General features: G+C 40.5%; 1 protein-coding gene and 1 non-coding gene across 2 annotated transcripts in view; both read left to right on the top strand.

Annotated features, from left to right (window-relative positions):
- IPO7 (importin 7) overlaps window positions 1-14,238 on the top strand; it is a 45,275-nt gene that overhangs the window by 15,705 nt on the left and 15,332 nt on the right. The window contains exons 6-15 of the mRNA XM_086614157.1: window positions 27-116; window positions 548-642; window positions 742-826; window positions 8,466-8,600; window positions 9,140-9,239; window positions 10,330-10,406; window positions 10,787-10,903; window positions 12,388-12,477; window positions 13,008-13,173; window positions 13,849-14,009. Coding sequence (XP_086470283.1) covers window positions 27-116; window positions 548-642; window positions 742-826; window positions 8,466-8,600; window positions 9,140-9,239; window positions 10,330-10,406; window positions 10,787-10,903; window positions 12,388-12,477; window positions 13,008-13,173; window positions 13,849-14,009 — 1,116 coding nt within the window. The remainder of the gene's footprint in view (window positions 1-26; window positions 117-547; window positions 643-741; window positions 827-8,465; window positions 8,601-9,139; window positions 9,240-10,329; window positions 10,407-10,786; window positions 10,904-12,387; window positions 12,478-13,007; window positions 13,174-13,848; window positions 14,010-14,238) is intronic.
- Window positions 12,677-12,858, top strand: LOC147528550 (small nucleolar RNA SNORA23). Its single transcript, XR_015222236.1, has one exon. It is a non-coding gene; the product is annotated as a small nucleolar RNA SNORA23 (small nucleolar RNA).

Raw genomic sequence — 14,238 nt, 5'->3', positions numbered from 1 at the left:
TTTGCCTTTTTCTTTTATTAAATAAGTACACATTACCTTTGGAGTTGATAAATCAGCAAAACCTGACTGAATGGATAGAAATCTTGAAGACTGTTGTCGATAGGGATGTACCAGCTGTAAGTGGCTTTTGGCTATTTGTCTTTAACCTTAAATATTTTTCATTCATGCAAACGTTAAAAAGTTTTAACTTTTTATTTCTGCTTTCTTTTATCTCAGTAGCTGCCAAGAAAATAAATTTGTAAGCTAAATAGGGTGTTTTAAACAGACTAGACAGGTTTTGAAAATATGTAGCTTGTATGAGAGTTCTGTTGCTTTCAAATTATAAATTATTTTGGCATCTTGTTTCAAGAATTTGTTGACTTTATGCAGCATATATCATGGTATTTATTTGTAGATATGCTGTACATTATACTTCTGTTAATCTAGAAGTGCAAACGGCAGGTTAAAAGCAAAATATGCTGTATAGTTCTTCAAAATACATATAATTTGAATTCTTTATGAATAGTTAGTAAATAATCTTCTTTTTTCTTCTTTTTCTTTTCTAAAGGAAACCCTTCAAGTTGATGAAGATGATAGACCTGAGTTGCCTTGGTGGAAATGCAAGAAGTGGGCTTTGCATATCTTAGCTAGACTTTTCGAGAGGTATTTTCTCTTCCAGCATTATTTTCAAAAAACAAAACAAATACTCAAGATAATAATATTGTTGCACCCTTGAATTTGCATGCCTGCTTCTAATTGTAGGTACGGAAGCCCTGGTAATGTTTCCAAGGAGTACAATGAGTTTGCTGAAGTGTTCCTGAAGGCATTCGCTGTTGGTGTTCAGCAAGTAAGAAACACTGAATGCGGGGCGGTATTAGGATAAATTTAGAGTTAGCAGTGATTTGTTGTTTCTGAAGAGGCTTCTTGATCTTCTTCACAATAATTTTTTTTTTAAGCACATTGATATGAAAAGCACTGACATCTGTGGGTTAAAAGAAAAGAATGATTAAAAAAGTTATTAATTTACCACATAAGACAATCCACTGAAAATAGCGTATGCAGCGTTGATAATCTGTAAAAATAGAGTAAATGCTTTCATATAACAAGACATCAGATGGACTTCAGATAAACGCTATCAGTTTTTCTAGAAGAGATAGGTATAATATAATTTTGTTGTTTCAGGTAGGCAGTGAGGAATTAGTAAGAACCACTCCAAGGACAGTGAAGAAGGACTTCAGAGCCTTGGGGCGCCTGGTCAAGGGACCAGGAGCACAGGTTGTGTTCTTTATCCTTCCAGCTGTGGGAAATGATGAGGGATTAGGCAGGAAGTACCAGCAGATTAATACCTGGCTCCGAGCCTGGTGTGTCCGGCAGGGGTTTGGGTTTTTTGACAGCGGCTGGATCTGCAAGAGGCCAGATCTGTTAGAAAGGCATGGTAATAGCCTGTCCCACAGAGGGAGAAGAGTTTTGGGAAGGGAATTGGCAGGGCTCATAGACAGAGCTTTAAACTAGGTATGAAAGGGGGTGGGGGTGAAATCAGGATCACTGGAAGGGAGCCGAAATGCAGTATGCCAGTGCTTGTGGGGGAGGAATGCACTAGCAAGATCGTGCGGTCTTGTGAATTAGCAAGGGATCAAGGTGTCATGCCAGGTTGCAGACAGAGCACAGGGGTTGTTGAGGGGTTAGTTACTGTGGAAACATCTGAGCATCATCAGGGGGCTCCAGGTACCTCATCAGGGACCCAACTCAAATGTCTCTATATGAATGCCTGCAGCTTGGGCAATAAACAAGAGGAGCTGGAGATGCTTGTGAGTCTGCAGTGCTATGACCTGATCGGCATCACAGAGACATGGTGGAATGACTCCTGCGATTGGTGTGTTGGACTAGAGGGGTATAAACTGTTCAGGAAGGACAGGCAGGGGAGACGAGGAGGGGGTGTTGCCCTCTATGTCAACGAACAGCTAGAATGCATGGAGCTCCACCTGGCAAGTGATGACGATAGAACCGAGTGCCTGTGGGCCAGGGTGAAAGGAAGGGTAGGAGACTTTACAGTGGGAGTGTGCTACAGACCACCCAATCAGGAGGACCAAATGGATGAGGCCCTACATAGGCAGATAGGAGTTGCCGCTTGTTCACAAGCCCTGGTCCTCATGGGGGATTTTAACCACCCTGATATCAGTTGGAAAAACAACACGGCGGGGAACAAGCAATCCAGGGGATTCCTGGAATGCATTAATGATAACTTCCTTATCCAAGTGATAGAGGAACCAACGAGGAGAGATGCCATGTTAGACCTCGTTTTTGTCAGTAGGTAATGTTGAACTCATGGGTAGCCTTGACTGCAGTGACCATGAGATGGTGGAGTTTGAGATCCTAAGGGCAGCTAAGAGGGGGAAACTCAGCAAGCTTGAAACCCTCGATTTCAGAAGAGCTGACTTTCGCCCCTTCAGGAACCTCCTTGGTAGTGTGCCATGGGATAAAGCCCTGGAAGGACTGGGAGCCCAAGATTGCTGGTTGACTTGCAAGGATCATCTCCTCCAAGCTCAAAGGCATTGCATCCCTAAAAGGAAGAAATCAGGCAAAAACACCAGGAGACCTATATGGATAAACAAAGAACTCCTGGCTAAATTCAAATACAAAAGGGGATTACACAAAGCATGGAAGCAGGGACTGGTAACCTGGGATGATTACGGGGAAGTTGCTCGTGTACTCAGAGACCAGGTTAGAAAAGCTAAGGCCCTGACAGAGTCAAATCTGGCCAGCGATATTAGAAATAACAGAAAAGGATTTTATAGGTATGTGAGAGAAAAAAGAAAAACGAGAGAGAATGTGGGGCCCCTCCGGAAAGATGCAGGTGACCTGGTTGTTGAGGACGTGGAGAAGGCTGAAATATTCAACAACTTTTTTGCCTCAGTCTTCACTGGCAACCACTCGAACCATACCACCCAAATCACAGAGGATGTTGGCTGGGTCTGGGAGAGTGAAGAACCACCCAGGGTAGGAGTAGATCAGGTCCCGGAACACCTGGAGAACCTGAAGGTGCACAAGTTCATGCGATCTGATGAGATACATCCATGGGTCCTGAAGGAACTGGCAGCTGAAGTTGCTAGGCCACTAGCCATCATATTTGAGAGGTCCTGGCAGTCTGGTGAGATTCCTACAGATTGGAAAAGGGCAAACATAACCCCCATCTTTAAAAAAGGGACCAAGGACAACCTGGGAAACTACAGACCAGTCAGCCTTACCTCTGTGCCAGGTAAAATCATGGAACAGATTCTCCTGGTAGCTGTACTAAGGCATATAAAAGATAACAAAGTGGTTGGTGACAGCCAACATGGCTTCACTAGGGGCAAGTTGTGCCTGACTAATTTAGTGGCCTTCTACGACAAAGCTACAGTGCTGGTTGACGTGGGTAAAGCAATGGATGTTGTTTTCCTGGACTTGTGCAAGGCGTTTGACACTGTCCCACATGACATCCTTGTCTCTAAAATGGTGAGACGCGGATTTGACAGATGGACCACTCGGTGGATAAAGAACTGGCTGGATGGTCGCACTCAGAGTTGTGGTCAATGGTGCGATGTCTACATGGAGACCAGTGTCAAGCGGTGTCCCTCAGGGGTCTGTTCTGGGTCCGGTGCTGTTCAACATGTTTGTCAGCGACATGGATGACAGCATTGAGTGTACCCTCAGCAAGTTTGCCGATGACACCAAGTTTTGTGGTGCCGTGGACTCACTTGAGGGAAGAGATGCCATCCAGAGGGACCTTGATAGGCTTGAGAATTGGGCCAGTGCAAACTGCATGAGCTTCAACAAGTCAAAATGCAAGGTCCTTCACCTAGGTCGGGCCAATCCTAGGCACAAATACAAACTGGGCACAGAGTGGGTTGAGAGTAGCCCTGAAGAGAAGGATTTGGGGGTGTTTATAGATGAGAAGCTCAACATGAGCCGGCAGTGCACTCATGTGGCCCAGAAGGCCAACCGCATCCTGGGATGTATCAAGAGAAGCGTGGTCAGCAGGTCAAGAGAGGTGATTCTCCCCCTCTATTCTGCTCTCGTGAGACCCCACCTCAAACTACTGTGTCCAGTTCTGGTGTCCCCACCATAAGAGCGACATAGATTTGTTGAAGCGTCTTCAGAGGAGGGCCACAAAGATGATCCAGGGGCTGGAGCACCTCTGCTACGAGGACAGGTTGCGGGAGCTGGGATTGTTCATCCTTGGAAAGAGAAGACTTCGGGGGGACCTAATAGCTGCCTTCCAATACCTGAAGGGAACCTACAGGAAGGCTGGGGAGGGACTTTTTACAAGAGTGTCCACTGATAGGACAAGGGGAAATGGGTTTAAGTTGAAGGAGAACAGATTTAGATTAGATCTTAGGAAGAAATTCTTCAGTACGAGGGTGGTAAGACTTTGGAATAAATTGCGCAGAGAAGTTGTGGATGCCCCCTCCCTGGAGGTGTTCAAGGCCAGGTTGGACGGAGCCTTGAGTAGCCTGATATAGTTGAGAGGTGTCCCTGCCCATGACAGGGAGGTTGGATTAGATGATCTCTGAGGTCCCTTCCAGCCTATGCCATTCTATGATTCTATGAATATTTATGTGATGTAGTTGATCATCTTACCCTTTTGACTCTGATGTAGTTCTTTTGACTCAAAGTTAGTAAATAGTAAGCTTTCTAGCCTTCTGCAAAAGCCTAATCAAGCAGAGGCTCACTTACAAACAGGTGAGTCTGATGATCACTTTCTACTCATCTCTCTGTCTGGGGCTTGGCACTTCTACAGGGTCTGTTAAGCATTGTCGTGGTTTTTTTTTGGACTGAGGGTCGAGACAAGAACCGAAAAGGGAGCACCCACCAACCATGGTCTCGGGCAAAACATGACTCAGGCTTTCTTCATAAAAAAAACAAAACAATTTATTAACAGTTACTAAACAAAAGACAAAAGGGAACAAAACCGGTTACTTGAGAGGAGAAAGAGAAAACAAGGCCCGATCTTAAAACAACACCTCCCCACCCCCTATTTTCCTTTCGTTCGTGGCTCTGCCTTCCCCCCAGCGGCGCAGGGAGACAGGGAATGGGGGAGTACAGGTCAGTTCATCCATGTTGTTCACTGCCGCTCCTTTCTTAAAGGAGGAGGAGTCTTTACACCATTTTTCCCTTGCTTCGGTGGATCCCCTACTCACAAAGAAAAAGTCCCCAAACTTTTCCAAAGTAAGTCCTGCCCGCAGGATTGCAATCCTCCCCATGGATCGCACCAGTTCGGGCTTTACCAGTCTCGGCCTCTTAGGGAGCTGCTGCCACTCGCGTCGGCGTGGGTCGTCCCACGGTCTCCAGATGCCTCCACGACCTCGTCGTGCATTCCATGCCCCATTATCAACAGTACCTGGTCGCGCATCCCCTGCTCCACGACCTCTCCTGGGCTCAGGCATCTCCTTCCCGACGTGGGTTTCTCCACAGGCCGCGAGTGGGTCGCTGCTCCGCCGAGTACACCCTGGCTGCAGGGGGGCCGCCTGCCATCTCACACCGATTTGCAAGGGAAGCCTCAGCTCCAGCACACCTCCTCCTGCTCCATCTTTGCTGACCCGGTCGTTGTGGTTGTCTTCTCTTAGATATTAATCCTCTCCCCACACATCAAACTATCACAAGCATCTTCTGGACTATAGCTGCTTCTGGCCTGATGTATTAATACTATGCCAAGCTATCCTTGATTTACCTGTAGTGGCGTAACTTCATGATTCAAATAGTCCTGCCATATGGCAGCAACCTACAGGTTTTCCTGAAGGGACAGAATGGATTGGTGGGGCAGTAATTGTCATCTGCCTCTCTTACAGTGTGTGTGTGTGTGTTTCAAGTCGGTAATTTGAATTTTTTGAACTAGGAAGAAAATTCCCATGAATATTGGGAAATTTTTTGATCTGATTCTCAGCTCCTGGCTGTACTGCTGACTTCTGTTCTTTTGAAACAAGTTTCTTTATAAAAAAGCTTAAAGTAGGTTTTGGTAAAATTTTGTTGTATTGGCTCATAAATCTGTTTATATTAAAGCAATTAGTTTGTAAACGTAAGTAGACTTCATTTATGAAAACGTCAGGGAGTGGAATGTTTTCTTCAAAGCCTTTATTTTCATCAGGAGAAAAACAGTTCATAAGTTCATATTTCAGTTTAAGTTTTCTTAGTTTTCATTTCTAATGAAAGTATAATGACTTACAGGACCCTAAAAGAGGAAAAGTAGGGAAGGTATCTCCTGAATATATGTTTTTTTGGAAGGTCATCCAAGGTATTGAAAGGGAAAAGAACATTTGTCACATAGAGTTTTAGGAAATATGTCCCAACGTTCTACTCAGACAAGTGGAGTCAGTGTCACCTTCTGAGGTGCTCATCTGTCATAGAATCATAGAATGGTTTGGGTTGGAAGGGACCTCAAAGATCATCTAGTTCCAACCCCCTGCCGTGGGCAGGGAAACGCTCCACTACACCAAGTTGCCCAAAGCCTCATCCAACCTGACCTTGAACACTTGCAGGGATGGGGCATCTACAACTTCTCTGAGCAACCTGTTCCAGTGCCTCACCACCCTCTGAGTGAAAAAATTCTTCCTTATATCCAATCTAAATCTGCCCTCTTTCAGTTTAAATCCATTTCCCCATGTCCTATCACTACATGCCCTTCAGACAGATAATTATTACATGTTCTTTAAGATGTTACTGGTTGCTTTGCACTTCAAAGATAAAATGAAGTTCTGACAAAAGACTGTATGGGCAAAATAAGTCTTTGAAAAGATAAATTTCAACAGTTCAGCAAAATACTTTGTGTTTTTTCTTTATATTTTCTTTGAATCAAATTTCATCCTTACTGACTTAGGTCATGGAGCCTATCTTATCTCAGATTCATGTATTATGAAAGTTCAGTATATAACGTTAATACAGTGATGGTCATTTCGTTGTTGCTTGTGTTGGAATTTATAAAGGAAGCCAATCTTAGAATGTCATGTAGTCTGTAAAACCGTGAGAAATCCCAGTCTTCATTAGTTTTCCAGTTACTTCTGGAAAGACTGTATTTAAGGCATACCGTCAAGGAAGTAAAATATGTTGCAGAATTGCTTACATGTTTAATCAATTTTGTTATCAGTTTGTTAGACTCTTTTTAATGACTAACAGTCGCCTTAATTGTTCTAACTTCAAAAAGCATGTTAGTCTTCCCATGCACTATGTTTTACTGATTTTGGAACTTACAAACATCTGTCACTCTTTTCGTTAGTTCAAAAGAGACTAAAAAGGAATTTTGACCGACGTGTTTTTTGATAATCCTCGAAACAGCTGCAAGTCTGAGCATTTGCTCTCTTTTTCCTTTCCTAAGTCAATATCTAATGCCACTAAAGCCTTGTACTCAAGCGAGGGGGGCAACCACTAATTTCTTTCTTGAGTCCAGGAGGCTTTTAAACATGAACAGTTAAACTTTGAGACTGATAATGTATCTAGAGCATAAAACCGTTTGTGAAGCTATGAATTTCCTGGTGAAGGAATGCATCCTCTTTAAACTCAAGTGCAACGCATCTCCCTTGGGAGAAATGCTTCAGTGGTTGTGTAGTAAATGTTATCAATGTAATTAATTTTCAAAATAACGAATCTCATTTTCCCACACTGTTTCCTTGGTGGTATTACATATTGATAGATATCTTTTCAGTTCCTTCAGTTTTAGGCTTTTTTCAACATTGTTTTATGTGAAGAATTAAATGAAACCCTGGAAATGGAATTTGTCATTTCTCTCCAATTGGTGCTGCTGCTCCTGAAGGTGTAGTGTTGCCACTGACCTGGATTGGGCTACAAGGAAACATCCCCTTGCATTACCAATACCAAATTTCCCAGTGAGCTGGAATTTAAGTACTAATAATGGTCCCATGACCATTTCATGTCCTTATTTGTGGAGAGCCATGGATAACAAACATAAATCTCTGTGAATAGTTCTGAATGCCACCTCAAGAGAAGAATTGAGGCCAGAATGCAAAGGGGAGAGAGGCTAGTTCATCCTTCTTCATACACATACATTCCTCATGCAGCATCATTGCTGTAAGGCTGCACATAGGCAAGAATCAGAAGACTTCCTGAGTGTAGAGCATTGTACCAATCCAGTGTTTAGGCATCAATTTCCACCTCCAAAAAGTGGCAAAATGGAATAATAAACCTAATAAATCACATAGGGAAAGGTCCCCTGGGCGATGTTTGTGATGAATTAGCATGCATGTTTTGTTTTTTTAAAGGATTGTGTGTTTAAAAGATGTGCAGCACCTGATATAAGTTGCAAATTGCCTTATAAAATTAACAATGACATTTAGTAGAAGGATTAGTCAGTACCCATTTTAATCTGAGTCAACAGATTTTTTTTTTTGTTGTGGAGTTTAGATGGGGGTTTTATGTAGGATTGTGAGAGAGGGTGGAATTCTTCAGGTTAAAATGATCTGTGCTCAATATAAGCTATTTACGAGATCTCGTTTTTCTAGGTGTTGCTGAAGGTGTTGTATCAATACAAGGAAAAGCAGTACATGGCTCCTAGAGTTCTTCAGCAAACACTGAATTACATCAATCAAGGAGTGTCACATGCAGTCACCTGGAAGAATCTGAAGCCTCATATTCAAGTAAACCATTTTCTGGGTTTGATACTTAGATGACTCAGTAATACGTTAGTCAATCTGTTACACAGAGTTTCTGGCCTTGCTAGAATTAAAGTTTTAGGGACCTCTGTTACAAATTGCTGCTGGAAAGAGTTTGGGCTTGTCTGGTGAAGCAAAACACCTTGATACAAGAGCAGAGCTAGCTAATTGCTTTTTTTGCTGTCAGTGGTTTGAGCTTTAATATATGAAGGACTACGGTGTAACACAGCAACGCAACAAATTCGGAGGTGATGAAAACTACTGAATTTACGGCATTGACTCATCTCCACATACCGTTATCCAAAGCAAATCTAATAGCTTGTGCTGTATCATAGCTCTACCTGAAGTTAAAAGATCCCTTTTATGTAAGGTAGCGCATAAAATCCACTGTGTCCAAATAGTTATAGAATGTTACCATTTTGTATGGGAAGTGACAGGATGGACAAAATCTGTGAAATACAGGACAGAATATAGAGATTGATTTAGTAATACTAGCCTGTTTTCAACTTTTTTTTTTATTACAGGGAATTATCCAAGATGTTATTTTTCCATTGATGTGCTATACAGATGCTGATGAAGAGCTTTGGCAAGAAGATCCATATGAATACATTCGCATGAAATTTGGTGAGAATTTGAAATCTACTCGTATTAAAATACGTCTTCACACAAAGATGGGATTTTTATATTTTGTTATGAAAATAGAGATGGCTTTAATCTTTGAAAGAAAAGAGAAAAACAGTTTGTATTTTTTAAATAATACAACGTCATATAGTTAACTTTTGGATATACTGGTGGAAATGACAGATAACATACAACAGTCAACAATGACACAGGTGTTTCTGCACTTGAAAGGATAGCTAATTTTGACAGTTACAAGATTTTTGTTAGAAAAGTCAAACAGTCCAGGTCTTGCCAACAATAATTGCGTAAGTTCAATGTTATTAAAAGTTTATGCTTTACAACAGCTAATATTTCAGGCCCTGGAGTTTTTATGATCTTAAGGAATTTCACGTATGGCACAGCTCAGAACAGATTTACCGTAATGGTAAATGAAACATTACGAATTAAGCCTAGCATTGCAGACTTGTCTAATTTCACCTCCTGTGGCTTGCTACTTTGCTGTTGGGGTTTACTATAAGTCTATGCAGTCCTTTCAGGCTGGAGAAGAAAGAAGATACTTCAGGCTTCTTGAACAAATTCTTCCTACCACTAGGGCTTTTATGCAGCTAGAACAAGGCATCTTGATGGGTTTGGGAATTCCTTATCCCTCAAGTCAGAGGCAGACCTGTAAACAGTACAGGTATTACACAAGGTTCTGATAATCCTCTTTAGCAGAGAAATAAGAAACGAAGCATTTTTAACTCAATGATATGTGCTTGCATGTACAGCAAATAACATGTCAGAAATTGACCACTGTGTCTGCTTCTACCCTTACAAAAGATTTACCTTAAAAATAAGAAAGACATACGATTTCAAATTAGTCATGTAGAGCTAGTGATCATGAAAAAGGCGAAACGTGTATCAAGAATCTCCAGCCATCTGTTACTGTTGTTTGGTCTTGCAATATCTGTAGTAAGAAATCATGATTAACCACCTGGAAAAAAAAAAGGAAAATTGTTGCTCTTTTGTTTCATATTAAATCATTAGGTTACATTACAATTGTGAACTATAGTAAAGGACCAAAATTTGTAGCTGTTACATGTTTATTTAATAGATGTATTTGAAGACTTCATTTCTCCAACAACTGCTGCTCAGACGTTATTGTTTACATCATGTAGTAAAAGGAAAGAGGTAAGCTATTTAAGGATTTAATTTGAATACTTTAGCTAAATTTAGCTTATAGTCTCTGTTTGCTGAAAGAACTACTAATAAAAGTTTTACTTTTATTAGTTCTCTGTGTTTATATGTTCTCGGTTATATCATAGTATACTAAAATTTATCATTTATCTCAAATTTATTTTTCAGTGATCTATTTGTGGGTTTTTTTGTATTTGCCAATTCCCCTAGGACCTAGCTATCAAAAATGTTGTGTGTTTATATCAAAGATAAAAAACACTGTCCAAATTCCAGACTCGAAGCAGGTTATTAGAGATTTAAGCATTTCAGAGCACTGATCATGGTATCTGAGACGATTGATTGAAATACTTTGACTAACCTTACATGTAATCTAGGTCTTGCAGAAGACGATGGGCTTTTGTTATCAGATCCTTACGGAGCCAAATGCTGACCCTCGTAAGAAAGATGGTGCTTTACATATGATCGGCTCTTTGGCTGAAATTCTTCTAAAAGTAAGCATAATAAATGTGGTGGTTCTTTTGATTTCTCCACCCCTCCCACCCTCCCCTCTTAGAAGACATGAGAATAGCTCTTTGAGTTTACAAATTTTGGAATCACTGCCGTTTTTTTTAAAGCTGTTGAACTTAATTGTTTTGGGGTTTTTTTTGTCTGCTTAATTGCACAAGTTGTATTAGGTCATGTTCAAGTTCAGATTATTGTTTTAAGTTCCTTTAAGTTCTCTGCTTCTAGTAAGAATTACTACACTATTTCCTGCGCTACACTTAACTACATTCCTTTTTTTTATGAAAGGAAGGAAAAAAAATCCATTCAGTGAGAAGCTGTTGATTTAATGAGGTCTTTTCTGTGTATAGAACAGAGGAAATAAAGTGAAATTAGCAACCTTCCTCAGTTAGAACGGTAGCAAAAAAGGTGCAGGGCATGAACTCATACTTACACCTTGGCTCTGTAAAGTTTCCCTGACTACTTTTGCTTTTGATATCAGAGTAATGTACTGCCAAGCAAAAGATGTCTCTAGGAGTCAAAAAATAACAGGAAAAAAGTGTCACTATTTTGACTGAAAATTATAAAAGTCCATGTAGGATTGTCATGGGTTAGGCCGCTCCGGCAACCAAACCCTACACAGTCGCTCGCTCACCCTTCCCCAGCCCCAGGGATGAGGGAGAGAATCAAAGAAGAAAAAGAAAAGAGACCCGTGGGTTGAGATAAGAACAATTTACTACTACCGCTACCAATATATATGTATACGGATATGTACAAGGATAAATATATACAGACGAGTGATGTACGGTGCAATTGCTCACCACCCCTTGACCAAGGCCCGTCTCTTCCCAAAGCTGCAATCCCGAAACAGATAAATCCCGATACCGCAATCCCGGATGAACGGGAGGCCCGAAATAGAGAGCGAGAGAGAGAGAGAGAGCACTCTGAGAGTCCAAAAGTGAGAGTCCCGGAAGGGCAAAAGGCCCTTCTTTCCGGCTGACCCTCACTTTTATACTGGGCGTGACGCTGCATGATATGGAATACTAATTGGCCAGTTTGGCCTCAATCCTAAATCCAAGTACAAATCGTAAGGAGAGTCATGGACTCCCCGTCCTGGCCATGCTCCCCCCTATCCTGTTGTGCTCCTGCACACTGGCAAGAACACGGCAGCTGAAAAGTCCTTGAGACCTCAGTGCCAACTACAAACATCAGCTTGCTATCAGCATTCTTCTCAGAGCGAGCCTCTGGGTAAAACCAAAACACGGAGCTCTTCTAGCTGCTAAAAAGAAGAGCTAACTCTGTCCCAGCTAAAACCAGGACAAGGATCTAAGTTGAATTACTAATATGGGATTTCATTGTTTCTTAACAGACTTTAATAGGGTAAAAGTCTGAGGGTTTTGTTATGCTATCCACACTTTCATATGTGACACTTTTTTACTGGATTAGAAATGCATTTTTATATAAATTTTAAACTGATGTGTTCATGTTCTGACAGAAGAAGATATATAAAGACCAGATGGAATATATGTTGCAGAATCACGTGTTCCCTCTTTTCAGCAGTGAGCTGGGTTACATGAGAGCACGGGTAAGAAAGTGTAACATTTACTGTTAAGATACACTGTCTGTTCCAACTGAAAAGTGCAGGAATATTCTTTAAGTTTTTCACTCTAACAAATCCGCTCCTTTCTGCACCTTTTCTGTAATCAGCTCTATGCTTATTTCAGAGATTGGTACCAGTCTTTGTGTGCGGTTATAGATAGGTGCTGTGTAGTTTTAAAATGGCTGCAGAATTGTGTGCATAGTTTTCCATCTGTGTCTGGTAGTATGGTCTATTTGTGTTTTGCATTTGGACTGTACTGCTCACACAAAACCTGTGGCCAAAGATGAACTTGAGATCATAGTACTGGTCTAGTGATGTCTGAAAGACAAGCCTCCCACTGGCCAGCCTCCACACTCTCAAACACCTTCATCTGTTAAGTTTCACAGCGCCTTTATTCAACAGTAGTTGTACTTCAGATTTAGTAAGTTGTGTAGGTTATAGGTATACAAGTAGTTGATAATCCTGTTTTGTTTCAGGCTTTGTAACTCTGAATTTGTTCAATGTCTTTTTTTCAGGCTTGTTGGGTTCTTCACTATTTTTGTGAAGTCAAATTTAAGAGTGACCAGAATCTCCAGACAGCCTTAGAACTCACAAGACGATGTCTGATAGATGATAGGGAAATGCCTGTGAAAGTGGAAGCTGCAATAGCCCTTCAAGTTCTGATCAGTAATCAAGAGAAAGGTAGCCCTCTTTTTTTCTTTAGTGCTACAGCAAGCTTTAATGGAATAGGCATTGATATTCAGGGAGACTTGTTCTCTTCTTTCCTGATGTTAATTTACTTCTTGCAATCATAATTTTTAATTGCTTATTCTAATTTTCCACCTGGAAAATTTTACTTTTTTTTTTTATAAATAACATTACCACAATTTCATGATACAATAAATAGAGTTTTACAGCACCTAATCATTGAATCAAATACGGTGGCAATATAAGTGTATCTGTCTTAGCATACGTTCATTTGTGTTCAAATTTATTTTTTAAAAAAAGTTGTCTTTATCCTGACAGGCTTAATGTTGCTTAGTATTTCTGAAGCTGGCATAAAACCCACAAAGCAAACAAATTCCATGTCAAATACTTTGGCTAATTTGACAAAAATGTGTTATGTACCCATTCCTGTTCAATTAAAGTTTGCATAAAGACTGAATTCTGATTTTCATACTTCAGTTGTGATCGTCTTGGTATACGTTTTTATTTTTAAAATTGTTCTGAATGTTAGTATCGTTGTAGTGATTTATACTACCCATGGTTTTGGCATATTAATGCCAAAGCACTAAATATTAATAAAGTATATGTTGATTTTTTTTATACTGTAGTTTTGTAAGAACGTCGATTCAAATATGTCCACTTAATTTACAGCTAAAGAATATATTACTCCGTTCATTAGACCTGTAATGCAAGCTTTACTTCATATTATAAGAGAGACTGAAAATGATGATCTTACTAATGTGATTCAGAAGATGATCTGTGAATATAGTGAAGAAGTTACCCCAATTGCAGTAGAAATGACACAGCACTTGGTAAGACTTTCTGGTGACTTAGGAAGATGTTTAATATGTGAAAGATTGGTATTTAAAATTAACATAGTGGTCCATCAGTCAATAGCTGTCATTATCCCAGTCTGCTTAAGTGTTATTGATAAAAGTAATTTTCTTCTATATTTAGACTGTTTTTTCTCAAAAGTGGCTTCAAAACTTGAACTAAATGGAAATTTCTAGGAACGATTGTAGAAATGTTTGAGAAATCTTT

The sequence above is a fragment of the Tauraco erythrolophus genome, chromosome 6, assembly GCF_009769465.1.
Source record: "Tauraco erythrolophus isolate bTauEry1 chromosome 6, bTauEry1.pri, whole genome shotgun sequence".
NCBI lineage: Eukaryota > Metazoa > Chordata > Aves > Musophagiformes > Musophagidae > Tauraco > Tauraco erythrolophus.
This window is presented reverse-complemented; position numbering and strand designations above follow the sequence as displayed.